General features: G+C 50.0%; 1 protein-coding gene across 2 annotated transcripts in view; it reads left to right on the top strand.

The window, feature by feature from the left end:
• The window catches only part of ECE1 (endothelin converting enzyme 1), a 116,488-nt gene that overhangs the window by 39,456 nt on the left and 62,455 nt on the right, over window positions 1-14,577 (top strand). The window contains exons 1-2 of one of the 2 annotated variants that reach the window (XM_036914557.2): window positions 948-1,022; window positions 10,683-10,769. In XM_036914557.2, the coding sequence (XP_036770452.2) occupies window positions 963-1,022; window positions 10,683-10,769 (147 nt within the window). In that variant the 5' untranslated portion in view covers window positions 948-962. Of the gene's footprint in view, window positions 1-947; window positions 1,023-10,682; window positions 10,770-14,577 lie in introns of those variants that run through there. The other variant, XM_036914559.2, reaches the window with a different exon arrangement.

Here is a 14,577-nt window from a genome sequence, read left to right as displayed (position 1 = left end):
AGGCACTCTGCTAAGCCCTTTATGTCATCATTTTACACAGGAGGCAACAGGCTCCTTAGCTGAATCCTGGGCACTCAGCCAGTGCATGGTGGAGTTGAGACTTGAGTCTGCGTCCTCTGTCTCCAGATTCTGTGCTCTTAGGAGGGGGAAATATCTACCAGAAATAAGTGAAAATATTAATTTGGGGCAGTCTTCACAGTTGCAAAGCCTTTACATGCATGTGATTCAGTTTTGTACTGATGCCACCAGATGAGAATGATGTTATCATCCCCATCTCACAGTTGACGGTGAGGCCCAGGAGGTGACATGACTTGCCTGAGGCCATGTAGCTGGGATGGAATGTGGGTCCAGTGCTCTTCCTCCTGCTTCTCAGCTGCCTCTTGGGAGACAGTTATTCAGCTTGAATTGTGGCAGCCAGTAGGCTCCAGTGAACTCTGCCATGGGTGTGGCCCAGCCTTCTGCAGCCCCCTTGTGCCTACCCCTGCTGGGCAAGCATCATCCCAGCCCTAAGTTACCATTTCCTCACCCACCTCACCTTCAGTCTCAAAATTTTAGAACCATTAGTTCTCAGAGGGAAACGTAGATGAGTGGTTTTCAAACTCTCTTCCTTAGAACCTCTAGGAAAGCCAGGGTCAGGGTCAGGATACGGGGTCATTGAATGCATAAGTGGCAGCTCCATTCATATCTCTTTTGTGTTTTGGGTTGCCATGTTTTTAGAATAAAGGGCTCTACGGGCTTAAAAATACATATGCCTGTGAACTATTGTTCCAATCTAGCAACCACCTCGCCATTTTACAAATGGGGAAACTGACTCCAAAGTCCATGCTTTTCCCCTTAATAAACAATTCAGTCATTGTTCTAAGGGTTTTCTTTTTTTTTTTTTAAACTTATTTAACCCCTCACAACTCTCTGAGGGCAACACATGTTGTCTCCATTTTACAGATGAGGACACTGAGGCTCAGATGGTGAGGTGGCATCTGAAGTGGAATCCAAAGTGGAAGTCCAAGGAGCCTGACTCCCAGGTCTGCACTCTCAGCCTGACAGGCACACCTTCCTTTTGTGTTCTGGAGAGGGGAGGTCACTTGCTGAGGCCCAGGGTAAGGCAATATTAAAACTGGGACCAGAAAATACATCTCCAGTCCCCCAAGCCAAGTCCTAATTAGCGCCTCCTGCTCAGGATATCACCCGGGCTGGAGGGGGAGATGAGCATGCCCGTGTGAACATGGCTCTGTTCTTCATTGGCCGTATGACCTTGGACAAGTGAATGCACCTCTCTGAGCCTGTTTCCTCACTTCAGAAAAGAGATAATAGGACCCACGTCATGGAATTATCATGAAACCTAAACAGGATCATCCACATGAGTTGGCTGGCGTAGGGCCTGATGTAAACTGTGAGGGCCTCAGCTGCCCTCAGTTCACAGACTCAGGGAGTCTCCAAAGCTTCCTGCCACACCTGTTTCTTCCTCCCGTTCCCCAGCCCTTGCCTGCCCACCTGTGTCTCACAAATACTAATTACAACCATTTCCATGCGCTACTTCCTGGTTGAGCCTAATTACTAGGCAGCTCAGTCATCACCATCATAAATATCATTAAGTGAGACAGATTAGCTTTGTCCTGAGTTTCATGTGATTAGGTCAGCAGATTGTTCAGGTGTACTTGGTCTCCTCAGCTTAGGACTTACCCAGCCTGGTCATCCTGCCCGGCTGCAGGTTTCTGGTCTGTCTTGACCTTGGTGCTCAGAGAAGATGAGAGGGGACAACTCAGCCCCTTTAACCTGGCCGGGAGGGGATGCCGGAAGTGGCAAGAATGGAGCAGGTTGGGGCTGCGTCTTACTTGTTGTAATGGCAAAACCACAAGCTTGGGGATAGACGCACCTGGGTTCCAATCCAGGCTTCGCTCTTTACCAGATGTATGACTTCGGCCGAGTTACTAACCCTCCCTCTATTCTGGTTGTTTCACCCTAAGCAACAGGGAAGTCAAAGAGATAATATGTGCCAGCAAGCACCAGGCCCACCTGGCGTGTCATAGGTCCCCTTAGTTATTTCTTCCCGCTTCTCTTTGGTCATTCTCAGTATGGCTTGAAGAGCCAGCCCTTTCTGAACCCAGTGCCACACACACTGGCGTTTACTGGGTGTGCTTCTCTGTGAGAGCTGGGCCGAGGACTTTATGTATCTCATTTTATTTAATACGTGTAAAGACCGTATGGAGCAGGTACTGTGATCCCCTCATTTGGTAGATAATAAAACCAAAGCATGAAAAAGAAGTGGAGTGACTTTGTCAAGGTCACACAGCTACACTGGGTACCCATCCCTGTTGGGACGAGTTGTTACAAGGTCATGCAGGATGCTGCTGGGGAGCAGAGGAAGGGTCACAGTGAAGTCCAAGAATGCTGCCTGGAGGAAGGTGCATCTGAGCTGAAGGGTTAACCAGGAGGAGGAGAAGGGAGGCCTCGCAGGCAGAGGGTGGGTGTGCGAAGGCTGGGAAGCAGGAAGCACTGCCTGTTGAAGGGAGTAACTGCATATTTTACTGAGGTTGGAGCACGTGAGGGAAGACAGGGAGTTTGCAGACCCAGAGGAAGCAGGAGCTGTATCTCTGCAGGGAGGCGAGGTTGGAAGCCTGGCCAAGGCTCACGCTTTCCTCTGCCAGTTCCAGAGAACCAATGTGTGAAGGATCGGAGTTACTAGGTCCTATCGATTAGGGATTCTGCGTGGAGTCAGCTGGGAGATGAGGGGCTGGGAGAGTGACAATTGGAGATTAAGGGGGTCAGGGGCCTAATCAGGGGAGGGGCAGACAGAGCCAAGTGGACCTGGACTGAAGGGCCGAGGTGGAGGCTGTTGGCCCGGGTGGTGAGGGGAGAGGCGAGGTAGGAGCTGTGCAGGAAAGAGGCATGGTAGGCCAGCTGGGGCTCGCCAGCCATGTGTTGAGTGGCCCAGGGAGTAAGGAAGAGGTTGCTGGCCAGGTTTGGGGCTTGGGTGTGGGATGGCAGCCCCAGCAGGCACTACGGCCTTTGGCTGGCAGCACTAGGTAAGGCTCTGGATGCTCCCAGGGCCTCCAGGCAGGTGAGTCAACACCAGGCCAAGTGGGTGAGTGTTTCCTAGCTGCCTGCGTGTGTGGGCAAGTCTCCCGCTGCCAGCACAATAGGGGAGCCCTGCCTGCACTCTGGTCCAGACCAGGGTGGTTGACTCAAAGGCTGGCACGGAGTAGGCGGTTGGCAGCCTTGACCTCTCATGGGTGCTCTGTGCCCTTGGCCTTCCAGTCTCTCCCTGAATCTCACCTTTAGGCCTCCCCTGCCCCTTGACTCCTGCCCAACTTTCCCCTTTCCATGCTGAGGCCTCCAGCTCCAGGGGCATCTCCCTCCCCCATGGCACCCCAGTTATATCCCTCCCTGTTTCCCACCACCCAGATGGGCAGCCTGTAGTCTCCAGAGGTAGCTGGCCTAGAGAGCAGGGCCCCAGGGAGGTGGCGAAAGAAAAGGGGAAGAAACCCAGAGAAGGTCGGAAAGTTCTGGGTTTGAGTCTCAGCACTGCCACCCACTGGCAGGCTGCAGCCTGTCGCTGATCTCAGTCTGTTCCTGAAATGGGGATCCCAGGGCTATGCACAGCCCAGCATGAGACATAGATAAGATGAAGGTCTAAGAGAGCCTTGGGAACTGGGAGAACTGGACTTATGTGGTGTTAACAACTCTGTTTCCTGTTTTAGGGGGGCAGCCAGTTTTTTTAAATAAACATTTTATTTTAGAACGGTTTTAGATTCATGGCACTATTGAGAAGAGAATCCCTTATAAACCCTCCCTGGTTCCCCCTGATATTAATGTCTTTTTTGTGTGGTACGTTTGTCACAGTTAATGAACTGATGTTGATGCATTATTACTAACTAAAGTCTATATTTTATTCAAATTTCTTTAATTTTTACCTAAGTCCCTTTTTCTGTTCTAGGATCCCTTCCAGGACACCCCATTACATTTAGGCATTATGTCTCCTGAAGCTCCTCTTAGCTGTGACAGTTTTTCAGACTTGCCTTGTTTTTGATGACCTTGACAGGTTTAGGGAGTACTGGACAGGTATTTTGTAGATTGTTCTCAGTTGGGATTTGTCTGACGTTTTTCTCGTTATTAGACTGGAGTGATACACTTTTGGGAGAAAGGCCACAGAGATAAAGTACCATTTCCATCACTTCAAATCGAGAGTACATACTATCAATGAGTAAATCATACTGGACTTATTGCTGTTGATGTTAACCTTGATCACCCAGGAAGTTTTTGTCCTGAGTACAGCAGCAGGGTTAGATTAATGCCGAACATGGGCTGAGCTAAGGCCGGGATCAGGAAATGCGGACGAGGGCAGAAGCCAGTGGGAAAAGCAGGATGGAAAATAAAGAAAAGCAGGTGTGAGGTGGTGCTGTCTGCAGTGTGTCCCCGGGTACGGTTCTCTTGGGGATGGATGCTGTATGTTGGGCAGCTCATGTTTTAGCTCATTTCATTTTCATAAAGACCCTTTTTTACAGATGCAGAGACTGAGGCCTGAGAGGAAAAAGGACATTTTCACATGAGCCAGGAGCCTGGGATTGGGCCCTCCGTCTTTACTGCCTCATTCGTACCATTGAATAAATACCTTGAAGCAGCATTCCCAGGAGAGTGGATTAGGGGAGGGGTGTTCCCAATACAGGTTGTTTCTAATTCACTTTATTCCACATAAGATTCATGATGGGTTATGACTAAAACACATTCAGTAAAATGATATGCAACAGAAATGGAAAATCAGGATCAGAGAAAATAGAGTGGAAAATGTGGACAAAGAAAACAGTGAACATAAAGGCCAGGCAAGTGCCCACAGGTGAGTTTCTGATTTGGCTGTGAGCTTCCTGGCAGCCAAGGATAAAAGGTATACTGGCCAATTCCTATGATTCCTATTATCAAAAAGCAAAAAAGCAATTCACTTCTTCAGGAACTTCAGAGTAAATTTAAAAAGAAATTAGTCACATGGAAATTTCTCATGTAAAAGACACTAAGCAATGTAATGGATGCCACCTGAGAGGTGGCAGGAGAAGGAGCACCTGCTTGAGGCTTTTGACTCCTGAGAGAGAAGGTGGAAGGAAGAGTCACCTTCCTGGTTTTTGACTAACCCAGTAAATGTCACATGGTATCATCTTCAGCCATGCTGGCCATATTTTTACTATCTTGCCCGTTGCCCAAAGTTGTCCTACTTGAATTTTATTTGATTGCCATTAAGCAACTAAACTAGCATTTCTTTGTTGAAGTCACAGATACCTATGCTGTAATGAAAACCTGGGATACAAATAACAGCTTTCTATATAGCAGCTTCTGTGATGGGCAGTGGGGATGGAGAGTAATAACATGATTGTTGCCCGGCCCCCAGGTCCTCTCCATCCCAGGGGTAAAGATGCCTAGACAAAAGCCTGGGCATAATGCAGGTGCTACACTAGGAACACACTAGATAGAAGGGCATGGTTTCTTTCTAAAGGCCTGGGACTTCTTGGCCACACCCTGCCAGCTTTCACACTGTTTCTAAACCTCAGATCCTCAGGAATGCTGCCTTTAGTGGTCAAAGGCTCCAGCAATCCCTCCCTTCATGGAGGAGGGAGAGGCTAGAGATGAAATGGAGGGGCACAGTCTTGGGAGAAGAGGTCTCAGGTGCAGGTCCCTTGAGGGTGGGGGCCAAGTCCTACTTAGAGCTGCCCCTCAGCTTGCAGCACAAGGCCTGACAAGGACTCAGTGAACTCCTGTTGAGTGGCTACCACCTGCAGGGATAGATCAGGGGTCAGGGTGATGGCCTTACACCTGAAGGTTTGTGGAGGAAGGTATATATTGGATTTTGTTCTTTAGGTGGTGGAGATCAACTGAAGGTTTTTTAAGCCTTGTGTTTTATGATACAAATAATAACAGCTATAATACTCAATAAAGCCCTTGCTGTGTGCTCAACACTGTTCTAAGCCCTTTAGTATCATCTCATTTAAGTATCACAACAGTCCTATGAGGGAGGTACTATTATTATCATCCTCATTTTGCAGATGAGACAAATGAGGCCCAGAGAGGCTGTCAGTTGCCAAGGCTGCACAGCTTGGAAGTGGCATAGGGGACGTCTGACCTGGGGTTTGGATCTAGAGCTTTTATCCAGTCTATTGTGCCTGTGAAATACAGTATTACATCATTACATGAGTGTGTATTTATTAGATGACATGTGAGGATTTAAAGGACCCCAGCCAGTTGCCAGCACCAGAGGGAGGTATTGCCGGGGCCTTTGGCCACTAAGGCAGTTGAGGCTTAGACACAGAGTGTGAAAACAGCTGGCAGGGTGTGGCCAAGGAGTTCCAGGCCTCCGAATTTCACTCACAGGCTGCTCTTTCCTGCCTCTGACACACTCCAATGTTCCTTGGAGATCCCCCGCCTTGGGCAAACCAACCTTGAGAGCCGTCTGAGTGACTGACGCAGTTGAGACACACGGGGTCATGCCCAGGTACCTGTGGGCCAGAGGGCTTTGTCATCAGAAACACATGAGCACTTTCGGTAGTTCTCGTTTCTGTTCACCCCAGGCCTCTGATTGCCACAGGGTGGGGTTTCCAGAGCTGGTGACCATCACGCACCATCGCGCCCTCATCTGGCTCTAATCACTTTCTCTGCAGCAGGACATGAGGTCTGGGGACAGCGCTGGTTCCCACTCCTTCATTCTTGGTCTCCGCCAAGCCCTTGTCTTGAATGCCAGGCCCAGAATTCTCCTCCTCTCCACTGGGCCAGGAGGGGATTGAGCAGATGGAAGCAGAGACTTCCCACAAAGCAGCAGAGGTCCCTCCCCTTTTCCTGAAGCTCACAGAGCCAGGCGTGGCCCCCACAACTGCAAATGAAACAATTAGGATGGTCAAGAGGGTGCCACCCTGCCAGCTCAGTACCCCCAGACACCATGAGGTCCCCACCTGAAGAAGCAGTTCCCCCTTCCACAAAGAACACAGGACCAGGAGCCCAGGATCCAGGTTTGAGGCCAGCTCTGCCGCTTACTAGCTGTGTGGCCGGGGTTCTCCGGGAGGCAGCATAATGAGTCGGGCAGGTGAAGTTCACATCCTGGGTCTCTCACTCTCTAGCCAGGTGACTTGTGGAGACAAGGCAACTCCTGCCTCCTTCCTAATCCTTGGTCTTCTCATTTGTGAAGCAGAGGGATACTCCCACCTCCCAGAGCATCATGGGTCAGGAGAGATGCATTTGATCAAGCAGCACATAGAGGGTTTTCAGACCAGCGCCTCCTCCTCCCTCTGCTCTCCCCCGCTACTGTAAAATGGAAGTGATACCTGCTGAGGTGGAGGCACCGGGTGGGTGTGGAGTTCCAACCAGACGGTGAATGTAAGGCCCCTTCCAGCTGGGCTGGGCGGGTACAAATATAGGGCTGCCATTGTCGGAATGTCACTCACCAACTGGGGCCCACTGTGCGCCTCCTGGAGCAGAGCGGAGCCCAGCTAAGCCATTCCCACGTCTGAGGTGGGTTCCCTTTCACCACAGGGCCTGAGGCAGGCATTTCAGGAAGTGCCCCTTATCTTTTGTGTGCTGAAAAATAAACAGCTCTCCATCTCCTCGGATTTCTGCTTGAGAGGTATGTGAGCTTCCCTCGCCACCCGTCCATAGACAGGCCACAGTGGGATGGACAGTGGAGCAGCCTGGCACTGGCCTCTGGGATGGCCTTCCAGCCTCCCGTCCTTGCCTCCCACCTTCACACCTGTAGAGGCTCCAGCCCCAGACTAGGCCTTTGGGAACCTGCCTTCAAGTTCTTGCATTTGCTTCAGTAGAAGGAAGCATGGGAGCGGGGGCTGGGGGCAGAACACAGAGCAGGGCACCAGACACTGGGGTCAGGGCACAGTGGTCTGGAGAGCTTTCCAGAAGGGGGGATCTCAAATGGAATGGAAGGAGGGGGCCATGCTTCACTGCTCCTCAGTTAGTTACTTCCCACCTCGGTTCCAGGTTCTGTAAAAGGGGCCGATACAAGGGCAAGAGGCTTGAGAGGCTTAAACAAGATGATGGGTGTAAAAGAACTGATAAATACCTCACACCCCTAAGTGCCCAGGAAATAGTAGCTGCTGTGCCAGGCTGGGGAGATGTTCAGTGACTTGAACTTTTTCAAGATTCTTTTCCTTGGGCGGTTGATACTTGTTACTTAATGTAACAAAGTGTCCTGCTTTTCACAAACTCAGCTGTAACCCAGGGTGAAGCGAAGAAGCCTGGAGCCCTTTCGCTCTCTCCAGCGGGTAAAGGGACCTCCTCCACCCAGTGGGAGTGTGGCAGAAGACTCCAGGCCTAAAACTCCTGCCTCCCCCAGGGCCTGTGACCCACGTCCTTGGGCATTGCAGAGTTAGACGCACAAGGATTTCAAGGCACTGCCCCAGAGTCATTTTCACTTCCCTTCCACTTGTTCCATCCTTCATTTTAACTGTCTATTGAGCACCTACAGTATACCAGGTGATGGGGATTCTCTGCCAGGCAAGGTCTCGGCCCTGATAAAAGCTCATAATTCTAGGGAGGGGGTGGGAGGTAAATGTAAAAAAAAAAAAAAAAAAAGACTGCAGTAAATACTATAAAGAGAAAAAAATCAGGTGCCGTAGAAGAGAATTTGAGGGGCTACTTAGGGTGGGATCAGGACGTTTGAGGAGATGATGACATTTAAGCTGAGATCTGAAGCAGGAACTGGCCATGGGAGGAGTACAGATGAAGAAAGAATGTTCCAGATGAAAGGAACAGCAGCTGTAAAAGTCTGGGGGAAGACGGAAACTTAGAGAATCTGAGGAAACTGAGTGGAGGCCAAAGAAATTGGGGCCTGAGTGAGTTAGGTGGGGAGCAGCAGGAGATGAGGGTGGGAGTGGGCCAGGGGTACTGGTAAAGGCGCTGTCCCTGCAGAGTTTTAAGCAAGGAGTAGTAGCAAGATCAGAATTTTTTTAAATTGAAGTATAGATGATATAATATTAATTTCAGGTGTATGTGTGTATACATTTGATTCAGCATTTATATACATGATGAAATACCAAGATAAATGTAGTTCCATCTGTCACCATACAAAGGTATTACAATATTATGCACTATATTCCCCATGCTGTACCTTTCATCCCCATGACTGATTTATTTTATAACTGGAAGTTTGTACCTCTTTATCCCCTTCACCTATTTCTCCTGTCTCCCCCACACCCTCCCCTCTGGCAGCCACCAGTTTGTTTTCTCTATTTATGAATCTGTTTCTGTGGAGGTTTGTTTTGTTTTTTAGATATCACATATAAGTGAAATCACACTATTTGTCTTTCACTGTCTTACTTTACTTAGCATAATACCCTCGAGGTCCACCCGTGTTGTCACAGAGCAGCATTCCCTATTAAAAGCCCTCTCTGGGCACTGAGGGGGCTGTGATAAGAGGCCAGGCGAGGGAACCAGAGACTAGCAGGAGCCGAGGCTGTGCCTGTGACCCCCGGCAGTCACCTCAACTCGCTGAGTCTGTTCCTTCACATGTTATGTGTGTCTGAGAATTAAATATGAGAGCAAACAGAAGCGCACTTTGGAAAGCTGTAGAAATGTATACATGCAGGGGATTCCAGGTCTCACTGGGAGTGAAGGGTCCCTTGGGAAAGTCCGCTGTGTTAGACTCTTCTGTGGTGGGAGGCAGAATGCTGGGTGCCCGGAGCCCCTGCCTGAGCACGCCACATCTGAGAGAGCCTACTTTTCCAGCTTAGGTCAGGGGCCCTGAGAGGTGGCAGGGGCTGGGGAGGGAGCACCTGCTTGAGGCTTGCCTCCTGAGAGAGAAGGTGGCAGAAGGGTCACCTTCCCGGTTTTTGACCAATCCAAAGCCCAAACTGGAGTTTTTTGACGTTTTGGAGGGAGGGCCACACCATCGAGCCTGGAGGTAAACGTTAGATTCCCCTCTAGCTGCCCAAATGTACAAACACAGCATTTTTCATTGTAGGTCAGGGAGTTTTCTGAAATTTTCAGAAAATCTCTGGCTTAAAGACCCCTGTCTTTTTTATTCCACCTCTTCCCCCACTCCCCACCCCACCGCAGTCTTTCTAGTTGATGGAGAGACTCCCTTGATGCACCTAAGGGCCGGTGGTGGGAGGAACCCCCTTCTCTGCTGTTGTGGACCAAATCAGGCTCACTCTCCTAATACTTAACTCTCAGTATCTGCCGCTGGAAACCCGCCTACTGAAGGGGGTTTAAGGTTCACAGGAGGGGCTGCCGTGCGGCCTTTTCCTGCCTGCCAGGGGCTAGCCGTGGTGGCTTCTCCCCCAATCCCTGGGAAAGGGAGCAGCCTCGACTTCTGTGCCTTGGGGTCTCCCGCCCGGCCAGGAGGGAACCGGGAACCGTCGCCGAGCTAGTCCTGCCCGCGAGGGTGGCGCGATGCCGCTCCGGTCAGCTGGGCGCGCTGCGGCGTGGGGACCCTGGCGTCGCAGGGCGCAGCATGTGGAGCTTGTGGCTGCCGCTGCCGGTGGCCGCGGCGCTGGCGGCGCTGGGGGTGAGGCGCGGCGTTGCATGGGGGCGGGGAAGGCGGGGACCCCCACCCCCACCCCGCGGGCCAGTCCGTGGGCCGGTCTCGGTGTCCCGGCCGGCCGGGGCGGGGCGCGGCGCCGGGGCCGCTTCCCCATTCTCCCCATTCGGGTGCCAGAGCCATGGAGACGCTGAGGGAGTCCGTCCTGCATTTGGCTTTGCAGATGTCGACCTACAAGAGGGCCACGCTGGACGAGGAGGACCTGATGGACTCGCTCTCCGAGGGCGACGGGTACCCAAACGGCCTGCAGGTAGGAGCCCTGGTCCTAGGCGAGCCCCCGGCCCAGTGGAGGCCGGGCATGCGCACCGGTGCCGCCCCGCCCCTGCAGCGTCCTGCCCTCCCGGACCGGGCAGGGCCCGCCGCAGCTCTGGGCACCTCTGTGGAGAGGGAGCCTTTCTGGGGCCGGAGTAGTGTCCCCGAGGCACCGGGCTCCCCGCACTGGCCTCCCCTCCCCAACTCTGGCTGTCCCCAAATCCTCCCCACCACCTGCTAATGGGGCTGCAGCTCAGGAGGCAGAGTTGAAGCACACTGCTGAGAGGAACTGGTCCCTGAGTGCTGAGGGACTTGCCGGGGGTCACTCAGCCCATTACTGACAGAGTCTAAAACTGTCCCAGTCTTAGCATGGAAAGCCCTGCATACCTGGAGTCCCCTCAGTCCTGGGCAAACCAGGACAGCTGGTCTCCCTGTCTAGTAGGCATTACCCCATTCTTCTTCTTTTCCCACAATGCCTGAATTCCCTTGTGGGGAGGAAGCTCTCCTCTGCCCTCCCTTTCTCTGCCCCTTTTCAGCCTGCTCAGGAAGCCCAATTCCTTCCCTCCCAAGTGTCTGCCCCTGTGGGACTCGAATATGCCCACACCTCCCTGCCTTGTGGCAGAGCAGCTATGGCTGCCTTATGCTCATCTCTCCCTGTGGGGCCGACCTGGGACAGTCCTGACCAGGACCTTGGCCCCAGTGGGGTTAGGACCCAGGCAGTGGACTGGAATGAGTTGGAAATGTCCAGGATGCCCACAGGGACCCTTGATCTGGCTCCTGAGAAACCAACATAGAGAGGAGCTGGGGCATCTCAGTCCAGGAGGACTTCTGCCAGATTGATTAGGGGAGGTACTTGGGCTTCCCAGTAAACTGACACTGAGCTACAACTTATCCAGGGTGTAGGCTTAGGGTGCATGGAAACTCAGGCTGCCAAACCCAGCCTTCCTCAGGCACACCTCCTAGAAGCTGGAATAATTGCAGTAATAAAAAGAAATAGCACTGATCGAGTCTCTCCTCCAGGCTAGTTAAGTAGACCCAGGGAGATCTGAACTCACGACCCCAGGGTATTTGCCCACGGGGATGTGGCACCTTTGTCTACATCATCCCACATAACCTTCAGGGCCGGGTAACCCCCATGAGCTGTAGGGATTACTGTTCCCACTTACAGGAAACTGAGGCTCTGAAAGGGGATACAATTCACCTTACATTGTAGAGCAGAAATTTGGGAGTGAGAAATCAAACCCAGTCTGTTTAGAACCTCTTCTCTGCAGACCCTTCTTAAGAGGCTAAATCCAGCAGGAAATGAGATTTCTGTAGCAGGCACTTTTCCCTTCACAAATCAAAATAGAATCTAATCAGCAATCTTTTTCAGTCTCATCTTTCACAGAAGGTTCTAAATATATCAACACAAAAGCATTTCAGAATTCACAACAAAATAAAATGCCATGTTGTTATCTTCCTATCAGCAGCCCACATGGGTATAGCCTTTTCCAGGTCACAGAGTGTGTTCATCGGCCTGAGGCTGCTTGGCAGACTGGAGATAGCCCAGGCTCTGAAGCTGGGGGCCCACGTTTGAATTCTGACTCCACTCATGATTGTGAGTGAACTGCTTAATCTCTTTAAACCGCAATTCCCTCATCTGTAAGAGGGGAGTTAGAGAAAGTAGATGTGAAATATGTTACAGGGCCTGCTGGGTGTCGTTCGTATATGTCTGTGAGGTGAGAACCCCTGTGGCTGTGTTACAGGTGAGGTTGAGTCTCAGGTTAGGGATATTTCTGTGGCCGCAGAGCTATCATGTAGGTTGGAGTCCAGTGCTGGTACCACCACACTAAACCGCCACATTGGGTATATTATACGTTTGATACAGGAAAAGCCAAAAAGTTTGCCCCAAGGGTTGGGGCACTTCTGGGAGTACCCAGCCTGGCTTGCCTTGAGTCCTGTGACTTATCCGGAGCAAACATGAACTAGCCAGTGCTTGTTCTCCTAAGAGTGATGAACCTATCCACTTCAACTTATGAAGCAAAATTTTATATTAATTTTATGTTTTTAATTATTGGGGTTTTCTTTCCATATAAAAACTTTACATGCCCACTTGTGAAGAAAAAGAGAGTCAAGTATGAAAAAAAACTTAGAAGGAGACAGTATTACCCCTGCTTGGAAATAATTCCTTCTAGTTTTTGTATTTGTATGAACTTATTTTTAAACATAATTGAACTCACTCTGAGTACACAATGTTGGGTCTTGCTGTTTTCACTTACTGCCACTTCATCAGCATTTTTCTAGGTTGTTAAAAACGTCTATAACATGATGCCATTAAAAGCCAACACCTCATGGCACCAATATGTAAAAACATATTTATTCAATCTGCTATAGTTAGACAATAGGTCCAATAATTGTAACCGTATAGGTGACCATCTCTTATCCTTTCAGTTAATTTCCTATGAGCTGATCCAAGAAACACAATTGCTTCTTCAATTTTAGGCTTAAAAATGGATCCAGGCCCCGTAAATCTTCCTCTCTTGATGGTCAGTTATAAAAATAAGCTACTTGATTTTTGAAGATTTTGAAGCCCATTGGTTCTAGGAGTTACCGATACCAATACTAATAAGTGAGAACTTCTATCTTTCAGCTAGACTTGCCACCTTTATTTTTGAATATGTTGAGAAAATGTTGAATGCAGCTGGAGCAAAGTTCTACCTTTACCTGACCTGAAAGAGTTTTTTTCCCCTTTTTTCTTATATTTTGGGCGCAAGTTAATTGTGATCCATAAAAATTAGTCACTACTGATTGAGTGCCCGATAGCTCTAATGTGGAGCCCAGCTTGCCTCTCATGGGCTGTGAGACTTGAAAGCAACTCATGTAAACAGTTTTTCTGTGAAATGGGATTAATATTTTTAATCCAGCTCTCAGAGCAGTTGCAAAGATTGAAATGAGACAATACAAGTGAAAGCATTTTGCATAGTGCACAAAAAAATGGATTTAGTTGTTATCAGGATTATAATCAAAACTCACCAGGCATGAGATCTCAGTGGTACCCTAAATATAATAGCTCTCCTTGGAAGCCTCTCCTCTGCTCAAACCAGCTGCCTGGCCTCCCTACACCCCACCACATACCATTCAGTGGCTCAAGGGGAAATAGCTAAAGTCACACCTGTTCTCTAAATGGGAGCAGAGGGCCATGGCTGTTCACTAAAACCTTTGAAACTCATCCTGTTACTTCTAAAAATCTCCACCCCCCCCCGACCTTTTTTTTTTTTAAGAAAAAAGAAAGCTGAGATATTTCATTCTTAGTGGTGGTTTTCTCATTTTCTCCACTATGCCCAGGGCTGTCCTTTGAGGGTGACTTCTAGGACAGTCCTACTCATACTTTAAAAAGGCCTCTCTGCTTACCAGGAGGTCCTCCCAACTCCATCCACCCATTAGAGCTTTATACTCTTGGCCTTAGAGTTGTTCTAGAATCTGTCAGACCTGGAACCTCATCCAGCTTCCTCACTTTAAAGATAGGAGACTGAGGCCCAGAGGCTGCCCAGTGACACACACAGGGTCTTGATACAGTCAAGGCCGACCTTTGACTTCTCTGGTTTGTGTCCTTTCTCCTGTGCCATAGGCAGCTGGGTATTCCTTCTGGGAAGCAAAGAGCTGCTGGCAAGTGCTTCTTCTAAATATTAGACTTTGGTTCCTATTTAGGTGCAGAGAGTCCCTTCCCCACAACAGGTACTAATTTAACCTGTTATCAGTCATTGGAAGAGAGTCAGACATGGGGCTAGAGGAGCAGGTAGGGAAGAGAGGGGGAGGACAAGAGGACA

This window comes from Manis pentadactyla, chromosome 4, assembly GCF_030020395.1.
Source record: "Manis pentadactyla isolate mManPen7 chromosome 4, mManPen7.hap1, whole genome shotgun sequence".
NCBI lineage: Eukaryota > Metazoa > Chordata > Mammalia > Pholidota > Manidae > Manis > Manis pentadactyla.
This window is presented reverse-complemented; position numbering and strand designations above follow the sequence as displayed.